The 24,312-nt window shown below is 42.4% G+C and overlaps 1 protein-coding gene across 1 annotated transcript in view; it reads left to right on the top strand.

Annotated features, from left to right (window-relative positions):
* The first annotated feature begins 4,168 nt into the window (after positions 1–4,168).
* csnk2a2b (casein kinase 2, alpha prime polypeptide b) overlaps positions 4,169–24,312 on the top strand; it is a 36,104-nt gene continuing 15,960 nt past the window's right edge. Inside the window, exons 1-3 of the mRNA XM_061917407.1 lie at positions 4,169–5,094; positions 5,420–5,531; positions 15,806–15,907. Of these exons, the coding sequence (XP_061773391.1) occupies positions 4,991–5,094; positions 5,420–5,531; positions 15,806–15,907 (318 nt within the window). The 5' untranslated portion in view covers positions 4,169–4,990. The remainder of the gene's footprint in view (positions 5,095–5,419; positions 5,532–15,805; positions 15,908–24,312) is intronic.

The following is a 24,312-nucleotide window of genomic DNA, read 5'->3' as shown; positions in this document are numbered from 1 at the left end:
GTCAACAGGAGATGGCAACAGACAACATAGATCACTCTATTACAGACGGCTGTAACTTCCTCGTTCTTCTGCTTCGTCTCCTTGTGTGTGCAGTTTTTTATTAAAATCTGTAGATGTTGTAACATGATTGGGCAGGCAAGCTGTTTATATAGTGAGAAAGCGGACGTGAAAACAGGCTGTCCCCACTCAGGTCCGCATGGAGCTGGAAGGGGCGTGGCCTCCAGCTCTGGCTGAATTTCGGGAGATTTTTGGGAGAAAATTTCTTCCGGGAGGTTTTCGGGAGAGGCGCTGAATTTCGGGAGTCTCCCGGAAAATATGGGAGGGTTTGCAAGTATGTCTGGGATGGTTTTCCAACCTTGACGTAGATGGCTCCCCTAACTCCCCTTTCGAACCATTTGTCTTTCCTGTCCAGAATGTGTACATTTTTTGGCCTCAAATGAGTGCTGTTTCTTTTTGAGGTGGAATCCAGCGTGCGGTGGGACCCTATTGTAGTGAATCAAACCTCAGCAATCATAAGTTGATCAAATCTTTATTGGACACGAAAGTACACAATGTGACAAAGAACATTTGACAACAATCAATCTAGGGATCTAAATATCTGGTCAGGACACTCACTCCTGTGCCTTCACCTTCATTGCCCATTTGTTTTTAGTGACTTTATATACTCTGGACCAAGACGTTGAGTCTGAGACATACATGGCGGACAATAACTGATACAGTGTGCTCCGTCAGTCCAAAAGCATTCACCGTTTTCCGTAGTCTTCACTCGACGGCCAGGTAATACAAAGCACACGCTACCTTTTTTTTTTATCACATCTACGGTCTGGTAGTCTGTTGGTCAATTAAGCCTTCAATGGTTCTGATCGACTGATGTTCTGGTTGACAACTCCCTCCCAGGTTGTGCAATAATTGTTATAAATTGTCGATAAAGTATGGACTACTTGGGATTACCTATTTAGGTATTGATTTATTTATTGATTGATATATTGATTGAGACTTTTATTAGTAGATTGCACTGTATAGTATATATTCCATACAATTGACCACTAAATGGTATCACCCGAATACGTTTTTCAACTTGTTTAAGTCGGGGTCCATCCATCAATCCATCCAGCCATCTTCTTCCGCTTATCCGAGGTTGGGTCGCGGGGGCAGCAGCCCAAGCAGGGAAGCCCAGACTTCCCTCTCCCCAGCCACTTTGTCCAGCTCTTCCCGGGGGATCCCGAGGCGTTCCCAGGCCAGCCGATAGACATAGTCATCCCAACGTGTCTTGGGTCTTCCCCTTAGGCCTCCTACGGGTTGGATGTGCCCTAAACACCTCCCTAGGGAGGCGTTCATGTGGCATCCTGACTAGATGCCCGAACCACCTCATCTGGCTCCTCTCGATGTGGAGGAGCAGCGGCTTTACTTTGAGCTCCTCCCGGATGGCAGAGCTTCTCACCCTATATCTAAGGCGGAGGAAACTCATTTTGGCCGCTTGTACCCGTGATCTTGGCCTTTCGGTCATGACCCAAAGCTCATGACCATAGGTGAGGATGGGAACATTGATCGACCGGTAAATTGACAGCTTTGCCTTCCGGCTCAGCTCCTTCTTCACCATAACGGATCGATACAGCGTCCGCATTACTACATAATAAGTCGGGGTCCACGTTAATCAATTATTGGTATGAATATAAACTTTCAACTCAGAGAAAAGAAAATTTGGTTTGATAGGAACTAAGTAAAAGTTAAATCGAAGACAAGATCATGGACAGAAAATGATAATGATGTAGAAATGATGCCATGGCATCGCCTCAAAGTGCTTAAAAGCCTACCGAAACCCACTACTACCCACCACGCAGTCTCATTGTTTATATATTAATGATGAAATATTAACGTTGCAACACATGCCAATACGGCATTTTTAGTTTACTAAATTGCAATTTTAAATTTCCAGGGAGTTTCGTATTGAAAACGTCGTGTAATGATGACGTGTACGCAAGACGTCACGGGTTTTTAGGAAATATGAGCGCTGCACACACACAGCTAAAAGTTGTCTGCTTTAACCGCATAATCACACAGTATTTTGGAGATCTGTGTTGCTGAATCTTTTGCAATTTGTTCAATTAATATTGGAGAACTCAAAGTAGAAAGATGGAGTTGGGAAGCTTTAGCCTTTAGCCACACAAACACACGGTGATTCCTTGTTTAAAATTCCCGGAGGTGAAACTTTTCTATGGATCAGAGCGCGAACATGAATCCCGTTCGAATGTCAACCAGCAGGTTTCGGTGAGAAAATTGTGGTAAAAAGTCGCTTCTTACCGGAGATCAGCTAAGCTTGTGCCGTCCATAGCTGCCGTCGACTCCCCTGAGACACTGGCGTCAAGACACCCGTGGAGACACCCTTCCAACTCTCAGGTACTGTTAAACTCACTAAAACACTAGCAACACAATAGAAAGATAAGGGATTTCCCAGAATTATCCTAGTAAATGTGTCTAAAAACATCTAAAATCCGCCCCAATACAATCGCGTTTTTTTTTTTTTTTTCTAGTCCGTCGCTATCAATATCCTCAAACACGAATCTTTCATCCTCGCTCAAATTAATGGGGAAATTGTCGTTTTCTCGGTCCGAATAGCACTTTTTGTTGGAAGCTCCCATTAAAATCAATGTGAATATGTGAGGAGCCCCCACATTTGTGACGTCATCGTCTGCGACTTCCGGTAAAGGCAGGGCTTTTTTTTCAGCACCAAAAGTTGCGAACTTTATCGTGGATGTTATCTACTAAATCCTTTCAGCAAAAATATGGCAATATCGCAAAATGATCAAGTATGACACATAGATTGGACCTGCTATCCCTGTTTAAATAAGAAAATCCCATTTCAGTAGGCTTTTATTAAGCCTCAAATCATGTTGCTCTAATCTATCTTTAAGGATGGTAACTTCAACATTTGTTACGTCTCGCCTCGATTACTGTAACGTATTATTTTCGGGTCTCCCCATGTCTAGCATTAAAAGATTACAGTTGGTACAAAATGCGGCTGCTAGACCTTTTTGACAGGAACAAGAAAGTTTGATCATATTACGCCTGTACTGGCTCACCTGCACTGGCTTCCTGTGCACTTAAGATGTGACTTTAAGGTTTTACTACTTACGTATAAAATACTACACGGTGTAGCTCCAGCCTATCTTGCCGATTGTATTGTACCATATGTCCCGGCAAGAAATCTGCGTTCAAAGGACTCCGGCTTATTAGTGATTCCCAAGGCCAAAAAATCTGCGGGCTATAGAGCGTTTTCATTTCGGGCTCCAGTACTCTGGAATGCCCTGCCGGTAACAGTTCGAGATGCCACCTCAGTAGAAGCATTTAAGTCTCACCTTAAAACTCATTTGTATACTCTAGCCTTTAAATAGACTCCCTTTTTAGACCAGTTGATCTGCTGTTTCTTTTCTTTTTCTCCTATGTCCCACTCTCCCTTGTGGAGGGGGTCCGGTCCGATCCGATGGCCATGGATGACGAACTGGCTGTCCAGAGTCGGGACCCAGGATGGACCACTCGTCCAGAGTCGGGACCCAGGATGGACCGCTTGCCTGTGTATCCGCTTGGGACATCCCTGCGCTGCTGATCCGCCTCCGCTTGGGATGGTTTCCTGCTGGCTCCGCTGTGAACGGGACTCTCGCTGCAGTGTTGGATCCACTTTGGACTGGACTCTTGCGGCTATGTTGGATCCGTTATGGATTGAACTTTCACAGTATCATGTTAGACCCGCTCGACATCCATTGCTTTCGTCCTCTCCAAGGTTCTCATTGTCATCATTGTCACCGACGTCCCACTGGGTGTGAGTTTTCCTTGCCCTTATGTGGGCCTACCGAGGATGTCGTAGTGGTTTGTGTTGTGGTTTGTGCAGCCCTTTGAGACACTAGTGATTTAGGGCTATATAAGTAAACATTGATTGATTGATTGATGTTAGCATTGGTATGCAATATGTAAGGAAAGTCTACCCCCATTGTAATATTTGTGAAAAGTCTTTTTTAGACCTCTTTTTTAGATACAAAGTTATCAGCCTGTTCTTTGCAAAGCACAAGCAAAAATAAACCTCAGACTGCTGGGGTGCATTTACCTTCCTCGCCGCTGACAGGCGCTGTAGGACAGCAGCATTGTGGTCCTGGTCGTCACCCCGGCAGCCAGCAGCTTTCACTTCCGGGTGGCGCCTGCTCCTCTTCACTCTCAATCCGTTCTCCTTTCCTACTCTCTCGACCGGAGGAGGACGGTGGCCACAGGAAAACCCCCGCGGTTCCTCCGTCGCCGAAACGACTCCCGAAGCGGCCATTACCCCCCACAGCCGCTCGCTCATGACGCGGGCCCCGCTGGAAGTGGTGCACGGCGCCGAGCCCTCCTCGCCTGTGCGACATCTCCGCGCTCAAGTAGCATCCCGTGCTAACGTTAGCTAACAACATACATCTCGCCGCTACTCCCAACACCCCACCCCCACTCCCCCCATCCACCTACGCGCCGCCGCGGGTACCGAGCCTTCACATCACCGCTTGATTGATCGCTAAGACCGGACCACGGAGGGGTTGCCGCCCTCCTGTTGACAATCAAACGTATCCTCCCCTAACGTTCCAAAGTCTGGGCCCGTGTCTCCAGAATAGTCCTTCACTTTTAACAAACCGGAGTTTTAATTACCGGCACCATTCCTCCGTGGCCACTTTTGGAGTCGCCTTCTTTTCTACCTCAACACCCCGGATGCCTCCTCGCTTCTTTCCGTAACCTCAGCTCTTGATTCTCGGCCCCCTCGGAGCCCCATCGGGACCAATCCAGCTGTTACTGACAATCCGGTGGGGGGGAGAGCTACCCCGGCTGTCTTTCTCCTCACACCCTCCCCTTGTCACTTATTTAAGTGCGGAAATAAGATAGCTTTTTTTTCGGTCGACAACTGCCACCCGTTCCAGATTCTCCCGTCATCCATCTCCCGTGACCGCCTTGCTGCCTCCGAGCCACGGTACTCGCCATGCCGGGTCCGGTGGCCGGTAGCAAGTCCCGTGTCTACGCTGACGTCAACTTGCTCAAGAGCCGAGATTACTGGGACTACGAGGCACACATACCCAACTGGAAGTGAGGCTCTTTTCTATTTCCTGTCTGCTTTTAATGCCATGCATGCATTACCTGTACTCTGCACATGTGATAATGGCTGCTTATTTGGTAAAGTGTGGATGATGGCTGTCTAATATTACACTGCTATGCGAGGGTGTGATGACACCAAGATGGTGCAGTCCCTCAGCCTCACACCCCCCACCATCCTCCTTACCATCTTAAAAAAGCCCAGTCTCAATGTATGCGTCTTGAACGAAAAAGCATCAAACTTTTGCAATGTAACTGTAGTTATACAGCATTTCACTCCTACAAACACACTGTACAGATTCTGTGTCTGTCACCATAGCAACCAGGAGGACTACCAGCTGGTCCGTAAACTGGGCAGAGGGAAGTACAGTGAAGTGTTTGAGGCCATCAACATCACCAACAATGAGAAAGTGGTGGTCAAGATTCTAAAGGTGAGCAGATTGGATCTTTCTGAGCAGAATAAATACGAGTAGATATAGGAATAATCCATCTAACTCAGTGGTTCTTAACTTTTTTGGAGGTACCGAACCCCACCAGTTTCATATGCGCATTCACCGAACCCTTCTTTAGTGAAAAAATAAAATGTTTTTTTCTCAAATTCAAGACAAAGTTATAAGATTTTAATTTTTAGTGGTGCACAAAATGAACTGTGTATGAACGTCACCTTGTTCAAAGAACAAAACCAACACAGTGCATCAACTCACAACAAATGACACACCAGCAAATCAACATATTTTACAGTCAAGCGAAACACAACAAAAATGCAACAAACAGCAAAATATGAATGCAAACTGTAAAAAACAACACCAAAAAAACACCTTATATCTGATTTATATGAATATATTGTAAAATTCCCCTTCCGCGTCTGTCCCTAACACCCGCATTTTAGACTCTGGAAACAATCCCCACCCACACTGCTTGGTGCCTGGTCTGAGCTGCTGTTACTTAGATCAGTGGTCCCCAACCACCGGGCCGCGGCCCGATCGGTACCGGGCCGCGGCCCGATCGGTACCGGGCCGCAGAAGAATTTTTTATACATTTTTATTAAAAAAAAATATATATATATATATATTTTATTAAATCAACATAAAAAACACAATATACACTTACAATTAGTGCACCAACCACAAAAACCTCCCTTTTTCATGACAAAAACGTCCATTTTTCATGAAAAAAAAAAAAGGGACCCCCCCCCCCGGGCCGCGGGACAAATTAGCGTTGACCGGTATTAGATTACCATAGTAACTAGTATATCATGCAAAAGTGCAGATTTCAACCATTGAAATACTTTGTATAGTTCAGGACTTTCAATCATTAGAAAACATGAGTGCACATCAGAATGGCAGCTATACCTTCCATCTTAATGATCTAAAAAATATATTTGGGAATGTCCGGTGGGCCAGATTGAAAAGCTTAACGGGCCGCATGTGGCCCCCGGGGCCTTAATTTGCCCAGGTCAGATGTACACGATGAGTCGGTTGTGGCTTGACCTCCACCGAACCCCTGAGGCCGACTCACCGAACCCCTAGGGTTCAATCGAACCCAGGTTAAGAACCACTGATCTATTACCATTAAGGTTGCGCGACAAAGACGATATAAGATATACATTTGGACAACAATAGCATCGTTACATTGTGATAATGCATGTTGATAGGGACAAGCTAACGAACACATCCTCAACGCACGGTAGCATACTTGTTAGCGGCTGTTGTCCCCCCACAGTGCAAAGTCCTATCTAAGTCCGCAATCCTTGCCACTAAGGCGGCCAATAAACTGTTTCTTAGAAGTATCATCCCTGCAGGAAGAGGAATAGCGACACATGCTACATGTAACAGTTTACAATAAGCCATTCTAACCGCTAAACTAGAGTAATTGAATGTAAACAGATGTGGGCTGATGGATACAAATATCAACAGTTACACAACCAAGTATAGTATCAGTATATGGTTGATACTACAGTGGTTGGATAGATATTTTTTTAATTATCAAAACAATGTCTTGTTATTGTTTACAAATTCTATAAATAAGTCCTCAGACACAGATTCGAAGTATCAGAATCAGCATTAATTTGACCAATACTCCTGTAACTACTGGGTATTGGATCGATACCCAAATTTGTAGTATTACCCAAAACTAAAGTATCAACAGACGAATAACTGAATTTAGGCAGAAGTGTAAAAAAGAACCATATTTACAACAGTAAGTAACTAGCTATTAACTGACGCAATGTTATCGCAAGTCAGCAGCCAAATTAGGAGCCTTTGTAACCTGTTTTGAAGTAATTATGATATCATACTTATGCCAAATGATATATTGTGATGTATCGTTTTGCAAGTGGCTTCGATATTGAATTTCCCTCGGGATCACTGAAGTATATATTTGTCTATCTATCCATCATATATCTATATTAAACATACCATAGATTTTAGGCCATATCACCGATTCCTAAGTACCATCGAAAAACAATAATTTACTATTATACAGTGGAAACCTCGATTAAACACACTGTAGATTGTAGGCCATATCACCCATTCCAAATTACCATCATAAAACAATAATTTACTATTATAAAGCGGCTATTGTCCCTCTACAGTACAAAACCACATCTAAGTCAGCAATCCTCGCTTCCATGGTGGCAAATAATCTGTTTCTTAGAAGTATCACCCCTGGAGAAAGAGGAATAGCGACACATGCTATATTACTCAGTTTAAGAGTTTATAATAAGTCATGCTAACCGCTAAACTAGAGTTCTTGAATGTGAACGGAGGTGGGCGGATTGATACAAATAACAGTTACACTACCAAGTATAGTTTCAGTATATGGTCGATACAACGGTGGTTTAATCAATATTTTTGTAATTAACAAAACAGTATCTTACTATTGTTTACAAATTCAGGAAATAAGTCCTATGACAAGGATTTGAAATATTTAGAATTAGCATTAATATGACCAATGCTCCTGTAACTACTGGGTATTGGATCGATACCCAAATTTGTACTATTACCGAAAACTAAAGTAAAGTAGCCAAATAACAGACGAATAACTGAATTTAGGCAGAAGTGTAAATAGAACCATGTTACAACAGTAAGTAACTAGCTATGAACTTAAATGACGCAATGTTATCGCATATGTATGCAGCCAAATTACGAGCCTTTGTAACTTGTTTTGAAATAATTATATTATCATTCTTATGCCAAATAATATATTGTGATGTATCGTTTTGCAAGAGACTTCAATGTTGAATTTCCCTCGGGACCACTTAAGTCTTTTTATCATTTATTCACCATCTAATTATATTAAACATATTATTGATTTTAGGCCATATCACCCATTCCTAATTACATCATAAAACAAAAAAATACTATTGTACAGTGGAACCTCCATCTACGGACTTAATTGGTTCCTCAACATCGTTCACCAACCAAAAGGTTTGTTTAGTGAAGCAGTTACCCATAAGAATCAATGTAAACTCGAATAATTGGATCTAGCCTCACAATAGTCCCTATTTTAGTAAAAACCTGCACACTTCGAAGACACTATAATTATATAATACTGTGTGTGTGTGTGTGAGAGTGTGAGTGTGTGTATATATATATAGATATAATACCCAGTATATGTGTGGCATTGTTGAACACTCTAGGACGGTGTTTTTCAACCACTGTGCCGCGGCACACTAGTGTACCGTGAGATGTTGTCTGGTATGACGTGGGAGATAATGTTATTTCACCTAATAGGGTTAAAAAAAGTTTTTGCAAACCAGTAATTGTAATCCGCAAATGTGCCGTTGTTGAGAGTCTGTGCTGTCTAGTGCAGTGTTTTTTAACCGTTTTTGAGCCAAGGCAGATTTTTTGCATTGAAAAAAAATCCAGAAGCACTCCACCAGCAGAAATCATTAAAAAAACAAAACTCAGTTGACAGTAAAAAGTTGTTGTCGCAATTGTTGGATATGACTTTAAACCATAACCAACCATGCATCAATATAGCTCTTGTCTCAAAGTAGATGTACTGTCACGACCTGTCACATCACGCCGTGACTTATTTGGAGTTTTTTTTGCTGTTGTCCTGTGTGTAGTGTTTTAGTCCTTGTCTTGCACTCCTATTTTGGTGCCTTTATTTCTTTTTGTGGTATTTTTCTGTAGCAGTTTCATGTCTTCGCCACGCCGCTACCTCTCTGCCCTGCGAGGGCGTGTATGTGACGTATGTAAGAATGTGCGCCTGCTTGTCTGTGAGAATGAGAGACAGGAAAGAGCGAGGAGAGCCTGAAGTGTACGCCCGCAGCTAAAAGTCCTGCGTGAGAACGTATACTCGAATATTACGATATAGTCATTTTCTATATCACACAGAGACAAACCCGCGATATATCGTATGTATCAATATATTGCCCAGCCCTATTTGTAGATGTCCGAAACATGGTTGGTTGTGATCGCAATATGCGGGAGGCAGGGTGTATGTAAAAAGGTATCGAACATTTAAACCAAAAATAAACAAAAGGTGCCGCTAAGAAAAGGCACTGAAGCAAAACGAAACTAAAACTGAACTGGTTACAAAGTAAAACAATATTGAATGCTGGACAACAAGCAAATACGTACGATGTGTGGAGCAGACGGCGTCCGCAAAGTACATCCGTACAAGACATGACAATCAACAATGTCCCCACAAAGAATGATAACGTCCGCACAACTTAAATAGTCTTGATTGTGAAAACAAAGGAGATGCGGGGAATGGCGGTCAAGGAAGACATTAAACTGCTACAGGAAAAAACCAGCAAAAGAGGAAAAGCCACCAAAATCGGAGTGCAATACAAGAACTAAAACAGTACACACAGGAAAACACCAAAAAACTCAAAAAAAATCACGGTGTGATGTGACAGGTCGTGACAGTACACCTACTTTGAGACAAGAGCTGTAGTGATGCATGGTTGGTTATGGTTTGAATTCATATCCAACAATTGCGAGAACAACCTTTTATTGTCAATATCGGCTACTAAGTTTCATTTTTTTATGTTTTCTGCTGTTGGTGTGCCTCAGAATTTTTTTAATAAAAAAAAATGTGCCTTGGCTCAGAAAAGGTTGAAAATTACTGCTCTAGGAGTTATAAACAAGTAGTCAATGGCTTTACGTTGTCGCTGCTAGCTTTAGCACAAACTAGCAGTGTGAGGCAATCCTCCGTCGGCTTGTGTCCAGATAGTGCTTTCTCCTTTGGTCTAACAAAGGTCTGCTGTGGCATTTTTTTCATCTCATCACAATTAAAGCCCCACTTAAGAATTTTCGGATTTGTTTGATTGTAGCATCGCCAGTGAACTAAAGCGGTAGTGTTTTTGCCTGAAGGAAGACCGCAATTCCCATGAGAACCAGCGCATTGCGTTGTCAATGGTCAGAAATAACTGTAACTTACATACAAACTGACATGATATGACCACAACGATTCAGTATGTCTTATCTTTCCACATTAAGAACCTACATAATTTACTCAAACTTTATATTAGCGTTTTGCAGTCATCGCATTGTTTTTTCTTTACATAGTACTTTTGAGTTTGTGTGGCTGGTCGTGTTAGTGTGTAACTGCAAACCATCCAACTGGTGCCTGCTATCACGTAAACTTCCGATACCGAACATAATCATTTTGACTTGAGCATCGAAAGTCACTTGTTAGTTTGACAGGACCAGACCCAAGGCAGCATTGTGTCAAAATTCCTTCGTTGTTTGTGAGCTGACGCTAGGGAATGAAAGCCGTGGCCTTGTTGATCCATGACTGTCCTTTTATCTGGGTAGGCTCCCTTTTTCTTATTTTTGTCTCCTCAGGCAAGACTTTTCAATTCTTTGGTTGTTTTGCAACTTCCACCATGATAGCAGTGTCTAATACTGCGTTCTATTTACCTGAGAAGTGGGAAGTCGGCGCTGGGAATGGCGTCACAGCCGAGTTGAGAGCATTCCAGTTACGATGTCGGAAACCAAGATAGCCACACACAAGAAAGCTATTTTGTCTAACTTATGGGACAACATGCACTCTTTCTGCAAACTTCAAACACGGTGGATGTAGGGAAAAAAGAAGCTATGGCTCGCGACGTACATCGTATACACCACATGAAATAAATGTAGTTTACACTATAGGGCTGGGCGATATGGCCTTTTTTTGATATCTCGATATTTTGCCTTAGCCTTGAATTAATACTTGATACATATAATCACAGCAGTATGATGATTATATGTGTCTACATTAAAACATTCTTCTTCATACTGCATTAATATATACTAATTTTAAACTTTCATGCAGAGAAGGAAATCACAACTAAGTTAATTGACCAAAACTGTATTTGTTAAACAGTTATTAGCGGGTGACTTTTCAAATAATGCTACATATTAGCAGTAATGCTACTTCTGGTAGCAACGCTTGTGCTCCACACTTGACAAATTAAAGTTGTCTATTCGACATCTTCCCGCTTGAAGCCGGACCACCGCCAGACGATGGACCCCCTGCTTTTTTTCTTGGGAATTAATTCTTCTTTCATTCGTTACCAGATTCGCACTTTCTTTCTCTCGTATTACCACTCGCACGGCTTCACTTGCATCACAGCTAACGTTCCCCATGCTGCTACCTTTCTGCTCGGGGAGGGCATGTGACGTTACACGCGTGACGTATGTAAGAAGGTGCGCTTGTTTAAAGTGTCCGTGAGAATGAGGGACAAGAAAGAGGGAGAGACGCATGCAGTCTAATGCCCACAGCTAAAAACAACTGCGTGAGAACGTATACTCGAATATCACGATATAGTCATTTTTTATATCACACAGAGACAAACCCGTATATCGATATATCGCCCAGCCCTACTTCAGTAACGTAACTATGTATAAATGTACAACAATACATTGTTAAAGGCTGAATTACTGTCATAAAAAATAATCAGAAGTGCTAATAACGGATATTATAGAAGCAGGTATAATCGTTTACATCCCTAGCAGCCATCTTTGAAACAAACTTGGGGGTTGTGAGAATGGTCTGACTTTCGGAGGTGGAAACTTGACCATTAAGGTCGTTCCAATTGAAATTTCGACTAGGACGAACTAGGGCTCGGCGATATACGATATATATCGCGGGTTTGTCTCTGTGCGATATAGAAAATGACTATATCGTAATATTCGAGTAGACGTTCTCACGCAGCTGCGGGCATTACACTCTCCTCGCTCTTTCTTGTGTCTCCTCACAGACAAGCAGGTGCACATTCATACGTCACTTACTGTCACGTCATACGTATACGCCCTCGCCCAGCACAGAAGTAGCGGCGTGGCTAACGTCAGCTGTGATGCTAGCGGGTTGTTGCGGAGAAAGAAGGTGCGAATCTCGTAACAAATGAAGGAAGAATTAATTCCCAAGAAAAACAGCACGGGGCCTATCGTTTGGCGGTGGTTCGGCTTCAAGCGGGAATATGTTGAATAGACAACTTTAATTTGTCATGTGTGGGGCACAAGCGTTGCTACCAAAAGTAGCATTACTGCTAATATGTAGCATCATTTGAAAAGTCACCTGCTAATAACTAATAAATACAGTTTTGATAAATTGACTTAGTTGTGATTTCTTTCTCTGCATGAAGGTTTAAAAGTAGCATATATTAGTGCAGTATGAACAAGAATGTTTTAATGTAGAAACATAGAATCATCATACTGCTGTGATTATATGCATCAACTGTTCATTCAAGGCTAAGGCAAAATATCGTAATATATATCGTATATCGCGATATGGCCTAAAAATATCCCGGTATTAAAAAAAGGCAATATCGCCCAGCCCTAGGACGAACATAGGTGTTCGCATTGACTCCCCTCTTATTAACGAATGGGGAAAAGGGGCGTGACATATGCCGTAAAACAAGTCAGCACATTAGTGGTGTTTTGTGTGGCAGTGTTCATGCCACCCTCCTCAAAGTTGCTAAATGCCAGTAAAAGTGATACAGAAGCCCTCAGGCCATGATTGACGTGTTATTCAACTAGTTGTAAGTCTATGTATCATCCCAAAAATTATGAAATTATTTTATGAAGATTAAAAAGTTACTTATTGCTGATTTAAAGACTTGCTAAGGAAAAAGCCCACCTTCGGTGATGAAATCCTCAAAATGAAGACGCCGCAAGCCAGAGGCAAATTACGGAGCTGAAATGCTAGCTCGGTGGTTGTCTAGCAAGCCGAAGCTATACAGCAAGACTGTGAGAGTTTGGACACTTTTAAAGTGTTAAAGCTTTGACCGGCGCAAGGTGCGGAAAATGTGGAAATATACTTGTCAGAAGTGCCGCTAGCCTCAAAAGCTCTTAGAAATGGTTGTGCTGATGTGCACAGGATGTAACGTAGGGGGCCCCGCCTCTTCAGAATTTTGGGGCAGGCACTTATAGGAAGTGACGTCATTAAAATGGGTACCCCCATAGAGCTTCTAGCGGCACTCAAAATTAATAAATGAATGAAACATTTGTACGCCGAGACATGGTCCGCACACAAAGACATATTTTGGAGCGATGTAAATGTTCGTAAATGGAAAAGAACGCAAATGGAGGCGTTCGTGAATCGAGGTTCAACTGTGTACTGTTATCTGCTATACAACCATTTTCAAACATTATCTCTTAACTGTCATATAGATATGTAACGATAAATAGTAATAATAATCACTACAGCAAAAGTCCCGACGGTTAGTATGTTAGTATTACTGTATGGAATTATATTCATCCAAAAACCCTAATTTATAAACACACTTTGATAAACTTATGGACCGACTAGCATTGGCTTGCTAGCTAGCTTAAGTGCTAACTTGAAAACAAGAGACATTACAGTCTTTCCTCATTAAACGTCTTATGTCAATCAAACTTTATACCGCAATCTAACCCTAAAATGAACACATTATTGTCTGAACAACTAAGATATTCACATTGAACATTAAGACTGTGCTGTCTTAGCACAAAGTGATTGACACATACATATTTCTTCAACAGGAAGTGAACTTGTGTGGCGTCACATAAACTGTAATTGAAGAAAAGTCAACACCCAGATTGTCATTTAAAAATACAAAAAAACAACAAATCAAAATGGAACAAGATTAATACATTAAAACAGTTGTAGATAGTATGGCTCTTCAAAAGCTAGAACAATATTCAATGTTGCTTCTTCCAAGAAACTGTATTTATTTTCGTTTGTTTTTTTCCCAAATAAATCTTTAACGTATTTCTGTGTGTAAAAATACTTTTTGAGCACATTCAACTACACCGCAATAATAATGATAATTTTGGTCACCTTAACAGTGATATGAAATTTTGATATTGTTACATCTCTACTGTCATACAAGTAAAACTGAGTTAAACACTGTTAAAATTACATAAACACCTAACAGCAGTCCGTTAAACTACAGGTGTCAAACTCAAGTCTTCCCGCAAAATAATTTTTTGTGGCCCATGATAGCCTGAAAATAATGCGTGTAAATAAAGTACTAAATTTATTATTTGTTCTTTCAATTTTGACAGAAAATGTACTGCATGCAATTGCACATCTTCCCAACTGTATTATCTGATAATGAAACACAATATTCCAAAATATTCATCTTGATTTTATTGCAATTTTTTAATGAAAATATGATAATCAAACTGTGTTATAAAATTATAAGACAGTTATACGGTTATATTCATTTATATTCCCTGTTACAAACGGCCCTATGAGGGCAGCCATAACTGCAATGTGGTCATCAATGTAAATAAGTTTGACACCTTTGCTTTGACGGTCAATGCGAAAAGGGGGCACATGTCCAAAGCGCCAAACACAGAAACAACCCAAAACAAAAATGCAATAAAAAAAATGCAATAAAAAAAATGCTTCAGGATTGTAAACAAATACAAAAAAGGAATTCCACTGAGACTGTCAAAACCACACATCAATCCCATTAAAAACAAAATGCATGTAAGAAATGCTGCAAGTTCATGGAAAAAACGAAAATATTCCGGGCTACCAGGGAAGGCCAACGTAGATTACTCTAACATTAGCTATGTAAATTGGTTGCTCTATATCATAAGATATAATGACTCACTATAAGTGTTTTAACAAAGCTAGAGAAAATTTACTTTTTTTCTTTTGGGCCTCCTGCTCATGTCCTTAAAGATTGACGTCCAACAGGTCTGACTCCCCTGGTAACCTAGCAAACTTTAATTTTTGTTCCGTGGACTTGTTTTATGCAGTTGTTTTTGAGGTTTTGTGTGTGGTATTGGCATTTGCAGAATTTTTCGTTTGTATAGGTTTTTAAACTTGCAGTGCTTATGTGATTGGATAATTATTTTAATCTTCAGCATTTCCCCTTCATATTTGTTTTACAGTGTTTGTGTGTTTTTGTTTTGCAACATGTTGGTACGTTGTTGCGCAATTACCCCTGTGGCCACCATAGAACACACAGCTATTTGCAACACAACATCTTGTGTGAATGATGATCCATTGCTGGATAGATGTTAAGGTGTGAGTACATTGTGTAGGAGAGGCACCATGCATGTTGACAGCATGCTATTTATAAACCCTAAACGAAAAACTGCATTCTCAGTGCAGGAGTTGTCTTGTCTGCCAAGATTGACAGGATGAGGCTGAAGCATGCATACCACAGGCGGACGCGCAAATTCAGCAGCTTCAGCCTCCTCAGGCAATCGTGACATGTGGTAGAACTTATTAATTTTTTTTGTCTGTGTCATATCTTGTTTTATAGCCGGTTAAGAAAAAGAAAATCAAGCGTGAGATCAAAATCCTAGAGAACCTGCGCGGCGGGACCAACATCATCCGACTGGTGGACACAGTCAAAGACCCTGTGGTAAGTTCCCTGAAGGCAGCATCACTAAGTAAATCATTAAAAGGTCTGCCATGTTGCACATTCAAATGATAGTTTTAAAGGCCTACTGAAACCCACTACTACCGACCACGCAGTCTGATAGTTTATACATCAATGATGAAATATTAACATTACAACACATGCCAATACGGCCGGTTTAGTTTACTAAATTACAATTTTAAATTTCCCGCACAGTTTCTTGTTGAAAACGTCGCGGAATGATGACGCGTATGATGACGCGTGCGCGTGACGTCTCGAGTTGGAGGGGACATATTAGCGCAGCACCACTAGCGGCTAAAAGTCGTCTCTTTTCATCGCGCAATTACACAGTATTGTGGACATCTCTGTTGCTTAATCTTTTGCAATTTGTTCAATTAATAATAGAGAAGGTTAGTAAGGTAAAGTGTTGTACCTGACAAGTTTCGGCTACCTTGTTTCTGCAGCCTTCATCAGAGGTGTCACGTGATGTTAGCGTGACGTTGTCTGTGACGTGTTATGTGGATTGTACCATCAAGTGTTGTCAGGTACAACACTTTACCTACTAGCCTATATAAATCAACCATTTATAAATACATGTCAGTAGGCTAAATGAACCTCTTCAACATAACATTTAACTATGTATATATATTTCCGAATGGTTCAACCGCCACCTGCCTGAATATATTTAAAATCAATTTTTTCGCAAGTCACCCTCCCGACCCGCGTCCGCGGATGAGAACGCAAACGGCACATCTCTACTCTGCGTTGACCTAGTTATCAGTACAAGGCAAAGAATTCCAAATAATCCAAAAGTGTGCAAGAATTTGATATATGTGTAAACTTCTATACATACATTTCATCAGATGATACATTTTTGTCAAAATATTTGCTAATAAATGTGAAATTTTGGTCAGGAGAATGTTGTTAGATTTTGACTCAAAATAGCAGGAAATGTATCCTAAGCTAACATAAATTTCAAAATTTTTGGTGGTTAAGATTAAGTCTTTGCATCTTACAGTTTTGTAATTTCTTCCGTTGAGTGGATAATTAAAATGAAAAACGGTATTGTGCGTCAATAGTGCGTCAATTCTGCTGTAAGTAACAGGAGCAGCCGATTACTTTCACCCGCACTGATTGGAGTAGCTGACAGTCATCTTCAAACACTGGCATGTGTGGCATGAGTTAAACTTGATCTGTCAGTATGACATCCAGTGGACACATTTCGAACAGAAGTTTCTTTCATTAGAAAAAAATGCAGCTCATTTTTTTATTTAGCAAAGTGATCTTGCGGGCCGGATCAAACTTTTTTGTAGGTCGTACGTTTGACACCTCTAATTTACGCCTTCATAACATCCAGTTTCGGTGGTGTTGTTTTGGTGATCAGTCTTTTTTCGGTGGCCAAATTTTTGATGCATCGGTGTAACAGTTTTGTAGATACCGCGATATTGCGGTTTCAAAATCTTCATAATAATGCAATGACGTGTGATGGTATCAAACAAAAACCTGGTGAATGTATTTTTTATGGCACTTTTGCTTTGGGCGGCTCTGAAAATAAACTACATAGTGTATGCTACTCTCATCAGTTAACCAGCTCCTCCGTTGTGCACATGTAGATGCTTACACACGCACAGAGCTGCTTGGATTGATGCCAAATATTAGCAGAGTTAAGATCCATCTACTGTCAACTATGCAATTGAAATGACTGAATTTTGTAACAAATTGCTAAAATTTGTGTTTTATTTTTTAACAATGTGTCTTTTACCTGCTATACATGGCTCATCTGGGTACATTTATTCATAGTTTTTTTTTTAGTACTTATTGTATTTTTCTTAAAGCGCCATAAATCATGAAGCATTTAATATAATGTTAAGAAAGCTTTTTATTATATTTTAACCTAATCCTTGATTATGGCAGACTATATGTAATATGGAAAATTGTAAATTGTTCTTTGAGTGCAACAAGAAAAGCCCAATGTGTTTAATGCCCTATAATTTATATTTTAACCTTGTAAAATTGTTCTGTGAGTACAATAGGAAACGTGTTTATTGTATTGTAAGGTTTTCTGTTAAAATAAAGTTTATATTGACATTTTTTAAAGTTCCCTTTATTTTGAAAATTATCGATATACATTTTGGTACTAGTACCAAATTATTGTTTATTTTTTAAGTAATGTTAATGTAGATGCTGTAGCGTGATGGATCCATTAAGAGTTTGAGCAGAAATATGACTATAGGAATTAACCACACACAATAACACACTAACAAAATGATGTGTCAAATGTTTTTTAAAGAAATACCTTTTGTGACATGAAAAAAACACAAGTAATGTAAAAAAAAACATGGTGTTTATTTTTTGACATCAAAATAAAACGCGAAGCAGTTTGGCTAATGAAGATAAAGTCTAATAAACAAGATGCATTCTTCTCCAACGCCTCCTTGTGGTTCAGTACAACAGTTTGGCCAACAACAACAAAAAACAGGAGTGACAGCATGTTTACTCACCTCATTAAAGGGGAACATTATCACAATTTCAAAAGGGTTAAAACCGATAAAAATCAGTTCCCAGTGGCTTATTTTATTTTTTGAAGTTTTTTTCAAAATTTTACCCGTCCCGGAATATCCCTAAAAAACGCTTTAAAGTGCCTTTTTTTCGCTCTCTCGAAGCCACTGTTCATTTTCCTGTGACGTCATACAGTGCTGCCAATACAAACAAACAATGGCGGATACCACAGCAAGATATAGTGACATTAACTCGGATTCAGACTCGGATTTCAGCGGGTTAAGCGATTCAACAGATTACGCATGTATTGAAACGGATGGTTGGAGTATGGAGGCAGATAGCGAAAACGAAATTGAAGAAGAAACTGAAGCTATTGAGCGAATAGCTATTCGGCCATGTCTGCGTTAGCATCGCCGGTAAAATGTGCAGACCAACGATCGGAAGTTTCGCATCTTGTGACACTGGATCAACTTAAATCCGTCGATTGGTAAATGTTTGTTTGGCATTAAATGTGGGTCGAAGGAAACGCTGGATGTAAATATAGTTTCAAATGTACATACAGCTCCTCTCTGAGCTGCAACCTTATCGTGGTAGAGGAGTTTGCGTGTCCCAATGATCCTAGGAGCTATGTTGTCCGGGGGCATAAAGCCCCCTGGTAGGGTCTCCCAAGGCAAACAGGTTCTAGGTGAGGGATCAGACAAAGAGCAGCTCGAAGACCTCTATGAAGAAGAAAAAGCATGGACCCAGATTTTCCTCGCCCGGATGCGGGTCACCGGGGCCCCCCTCTGGAGCCAGGCCCGGAGGTGGGGCACGATGGCGAGCGCCTGGTGGCCGGGCCTGTTCCCGTGGGGCCCGGCCGGGCACAGCCCGAAGAGGCAACGTGGGTCACCCCTCCAATGGGCTCACCACCCATAGCAGGGGCCATAGAGGTCGGGTGCAATGTGAGCTGGGCGGCAGCCAAAGGCAGGGCACTTGGCGGTCCGATCCTCGGCTACAGAAGCTAGCTCTTGGGACGTGGAACGTCACGTCACTGGGGGGTAAGAGCCTGAGCTAGTGCGCGAAGTCGAGAAATTCCGGCTGGATATAGTCGGACTCACTTCGACGCACAGCAAGGGCTCTGGAACCACTTCTCTCGAGAGGGATTGGACCCTCTTCCACTCTGGCGTTGCCGGCAGTGAGAGGCGACGGGCTGGGGTGGCAATTCTTGTTTCTCCCCTGCTCAAAGCCTGTACGTTGGAGATCAACCCGGTGGACGAAAGGGTAGCCTCCCTCCGCCTTCGGGTGGGGGGACGGGTCCTGACTGTTGTTTGTGCTTACGCACCAAACAGCAGTTCAGAGTACCCACCCTTTTTGGGAACACTCGAGGGAGTACTGGAAAGTGCTCCCCCGGGTGATTCCCTTGTCCTACTGGGAGACTTCAACGCTCACGTTGGCAACGACAGTGAAACCTGGAGAGGCCAAGCGGTATGCAGCTTCAGCGGTCGCGGAGGCAAAAACTCGGACGTGGGAGGAGTTCGGGGAAGCCATGGAAAACGACTTCCGGACGGCTTCGAAGCGATTCTGGACCACCGCCCGCCGCCTCAGGAAGGGGAAGCAGTGCACTATCAACACCGTGTATGGTGCGGATGATGTTCTGCTGACCTCAACTGCGGATGTTGTGGATAGGTGGAAGGAATACTTCGAAGACCTCCTCAATCCCACCAACACGTCTTCCTATGAGGAAGCAGTGCCTGGGGAATCTGTGGTGGACTCTCCTATTTCTGGGGCTGAGGTCGCTGAGGTAGTTAAAAATCTCCTCGGTGGCAAGGCCCCAGGGGTGGACGAGACCCGCCCGGAGTTCCTTAAGGCTCTGGATGCTGTGGGGCTGTCTTGGTTGACAAGACTTTGCAGCATCGCGTGGACATCGGGGGCGGTACCTCTGGATTGGCAGATTGGGGTGGTGGTTCCTCTCTTTAAGAAGGGGGACCGGAGGGTGTGTTCCCACTATCGTGGGATCACACTCCTCAGCCTTCCCGGTAAGGTTTATTCAGGTGTACTGGAGAGGAGGTTACGCCGGATAGTCGAACCTCGGATTCAGGAGGAACAGTGTGGTTTTCGTCCTGGTCGTGGAACTGTGGACCAGTTCTATACTCGCGGCAGGGTTCTTGAGGGTGCATGGGAGTTTGCCCAACCAGTCTACATGTGCTTTGTGGACTTGGAGAAGGCATTCGACCGTGTTCCTCGGGAAGTCCTGTGGGGAGTGCTCAGAGAGTATGGGGTATCGGACTGTCTTATTGTGGCGGTCCGCTCCCTGTACGATCAGTGCCAGGGCTTGGTCCGCATTGCCGGCAATAAGTCGAACAAGGCTGTCCTTTGTCACCGATTCTGTTCATAACTTTTATGGACAAAATTTCTAGGCGCAGTCAAGGCGTTGAGGGGTTCCGGTTTGGTAACCGCAGGATTAGGTCTCTGCTTTTTGCAGATGATGTGGTCCTGATGGCTTCATCTGACCGGGATCTTCAGCTCTCGCTGGATCGGTTCGCAGCCGAGTGTGAAGCGACCGGAATGAGAATCAGCACCTCCAAATCCGAGTCCATGGTTCTCGCCCGGAAAAGGGTGGAATGCCATCTCCGGGTTGGGGAGGAGACCCTGCCCCAAGTGGAGGAGTTCAAGTACCTAGGAGTCTTGTTCACGAGTGAGGGAAGAGTGGATCGTGAGATCGACAGGCGGATCGGTGCGGCGTCTTCAGTAATGCGGACGTTGTACCGATCCGTTGTGGTGAAGAAGGAGCTGAGCCGGAAGGCAAAGCTCTCAATTTACCGGTCGATCTACGTTCCCATCCTCACCTATGGTCATGAGCTTTGGGTCATGACCGAAAGGATAAGATCACGGGTACAAGCGGCCGAAATGAGTTTCCCCCGCCGTGTGGCGGGGCTCTCCCTTAGAGATAGGGTGAGAAGCTCTGCCATCCGGGAGGAACTCAAAGTAAAGCCGCTGCTCCTTCACATCGAGAGGAGCCAGATGAGGTGGTTCGGGCATCTGGTCAGGATGCCACCCGAACGCCTCCCTAGGGAGGTGTTTAGGGCACGTCCAACCGGTAGGAGGCCACGGGGAAGACCCAGGACACGTTGGGAAGACTATGTCTCCCGGCTGGCCTGGGAACGCCTCGGGATCCCCCGGGAAGAGCTAGACGAAGTGGCTGGGGAGAGGGAAGTCTGGGTTTCCCTGCTTAGGCTGTTGCCCCCGTGACCCGACCTCGGATAAACGGAAGATGATGGATGGATGGATGGATGTACATACAGCTAGCCTAAATAGCATGTTAGCATCGATTAGCTGGCAGTCATGCCCCGACCAAATATGTCTGATTAGCACATAAGTCAACAACATCAACAAAACTCACCTTTGTGATTTAGTTGACTTTATCGTTGGAAATGCATCTGCAGGTTATCCATACATCTCTGTGCCATGTCTGCCTTAGCATTGCCGTTAAATGTGCAGACTCTCCGGCACATTCGATGGGGGTCTGGCGGTAGATTTATTTGACTTAATCGTTGGAAATGCATCTGCTTTGAGTGTCGCAGGATATCCACAAAATCTTGCCATCTCTGTAGTAACATAGCTTTCGTCGGTAAAGTGTGCGGAACAAACAACTGACACCCTCGTATTTTGAACAAATTTCGTCCAATTTATTGCCACTTTGCCACCCTGTTAGTGTTGTTACATCCTCCGACAACACACCGACGAGGCACGATGTCTCCAAGGTTCCAGAAAATAGTTGAAAAAACGGAAAATAACAGAGCTGTGTTAAACAGAAAGGCGTTTAATTTGCCAAAATTCACCCATTTAGATTTCAGAAATATGTTGAAAAAATATATGGTCTTTTCTCTGCAACATGAAGGTATGTATTGACGCTTACATAGGTCTGGTGATAATGTTCCCCTTTAACTCTGTCAGAGCAGCTGATGGACACTGTATTGACAAAATGAAAGCAACATATTGTTTTTTTCGTTTGCTGTATACTTTTAGTGTGGGGACAAATGTCTCCAATATTGTCCACACCGGTCTCCATCTAAAAGCAGTGTGCTCTTAAACACATGGAGGGAAGCGAGGGACAATGACTGTAGCGTCCCGGAAGACTTGGTGCTGCACGGAATTATGGGAATGTGTTCTGTTGTGTTGCGGTGCAAATATTCTCCCGAAATGTAATTGTCATTGTTGTTTAGTATGGTCTCACTATATGTCACAGGTTTATTACAGTGTTGGCATTGTTTATACGGCCACCCCTAGTGTGACATGTAGGTCTGTTGACTAAATATACTCTGAGGGGATACTACGAGAGCGAGATTGACTTTGTAAGTCCGCCATATATAAGACACACGATGCTGGTGCGCGTGCGTCTGACTTTGTGTAGCCTAAAATTCATCAACAAGATGCTGCTGCGCATGCGTCTGACTCTGTACAGCCTAAAATTAATCAACAAATGACGGGGTTTTGGTTGTAATTTGTAACCGATTGGAATTTTATCGCGAATAATCATTGTGCCGTTGACCATTGTAACCCTCGTCCATTAAAAAAGTAAAATTTCAAAAGCGGTCACGGCATCAAGTTGTTGCCAAATTTTTTAGGGCATGACGGCAAATGAGAGGGCGGTTGTAGCAATGGCCGCGGTTAAATTCTAGCCCAGCCTGTGGCGGTATAGCTCGGTTGGTAGAGTGGCCGTGCTAGCAACTTGAGGGTTGCAGGTTCAATTCCCCCTTCCGCCACCCTAGTCACTGCCGTTGTGTCCTTGGGCAAGACACTTTACCCACCTGCTCCCAGTGCCACCCACACTGGTTTAAATGTAACTTAGATATTGGGTTTCACTATGTTAAAGCACTTTGAGTCACTAGAGAAAAGTGCTATATAAATATAATTCACTTCACTTCACACATTAAGCAGCAGCAATTGAAACTGCATTGAACAAAGAGAGCACATTTTAACAAGTCAAAGTCTATGTTAAAGCTGATTGCGATTCTGATTGTATAATATATATCCCTTTGAGACACTAGTGATTTAGGGCTATATAAGTAAACATTGATTGATTTTTTAATATAAATAGTCGTAATGATTTGTGCAGTCCTTTGAGACATTTGTGATTTGGGGCTATATAAATAAACATTGATTGATTGATTGAAATAGTGTTAATGGTATTATTGATAGCTAATAACACTAATATTCATTTTTAAATATACAGTACATAAAACCTTTGTTAACCTTTTTCAAGGAAATATACGCATCATTGCAAATCCAAAATAATATGTCATATATGATGTCATAATGACCATGTCCCCTTGCCATGCCCCCACTGCCACATATATCGTGGCAATTAAGGGTAATCCCTGTATATTGTAACAACTGTTGGTGTTAATGTTTATATTTATATTTGTTTGCATGGGACTGAATACGTATTCGAATCGGGCTTTTTTGTTAGCATAAAATTGGCAATAAAAGTTAAAAAGATTGTCTGACTTTGTGTGACTTATTCTGGACGCAACAATACATTATATTACTTAATACTGTGATGGGAAATCCTGATATTTTTGCTCAAAATATTTATGGAACTTTCTGGTTACCAATACAGTATGTGTACCCCAATGTTAAACTCATTATTTTTCCCTTGGACGCTTGCATAACATGCTGCTCTGCTTTTCTGCTGTAAATTGGACGAGCTGGACTCACAGTCAGCCATTGTGCTAAATAAAGTTTGGAGGCACTTTTCCGTCAAGTGCCAACGTTTCTCGCTTGCTTTCTGGGAGGACATGCTCCCAATTGGAATTCAAGCACCCCATGCATATGGGCATGCGTTTTAATCCATGGAATGCCACAATGTAATTGTGCAGTAAAGGACTCTGTCACATTAGTACAATCATTACACTAAATAATGCTATATT

This window comes from Nerophis ophidion, linkage group LG12, assembly GCF_033978795.1.
Source record: "Nerophis ophidion isolate RoL-2023_Sa linkage group LG12, RoL_Noph_v1.0, whole genome shotgun sequence".
Classification (NCBI taxonomy): Eukaryota; Metazoa; Chordata; class Actinopteri; order Syngnathiformes; family Syngnathidae; genus Nerophis; species Nerophis ophidion.
Note: the sequence above shows the minus strand (reverse complement) of the source record. Positions and strands in the feature narration are given on the sequence as shown.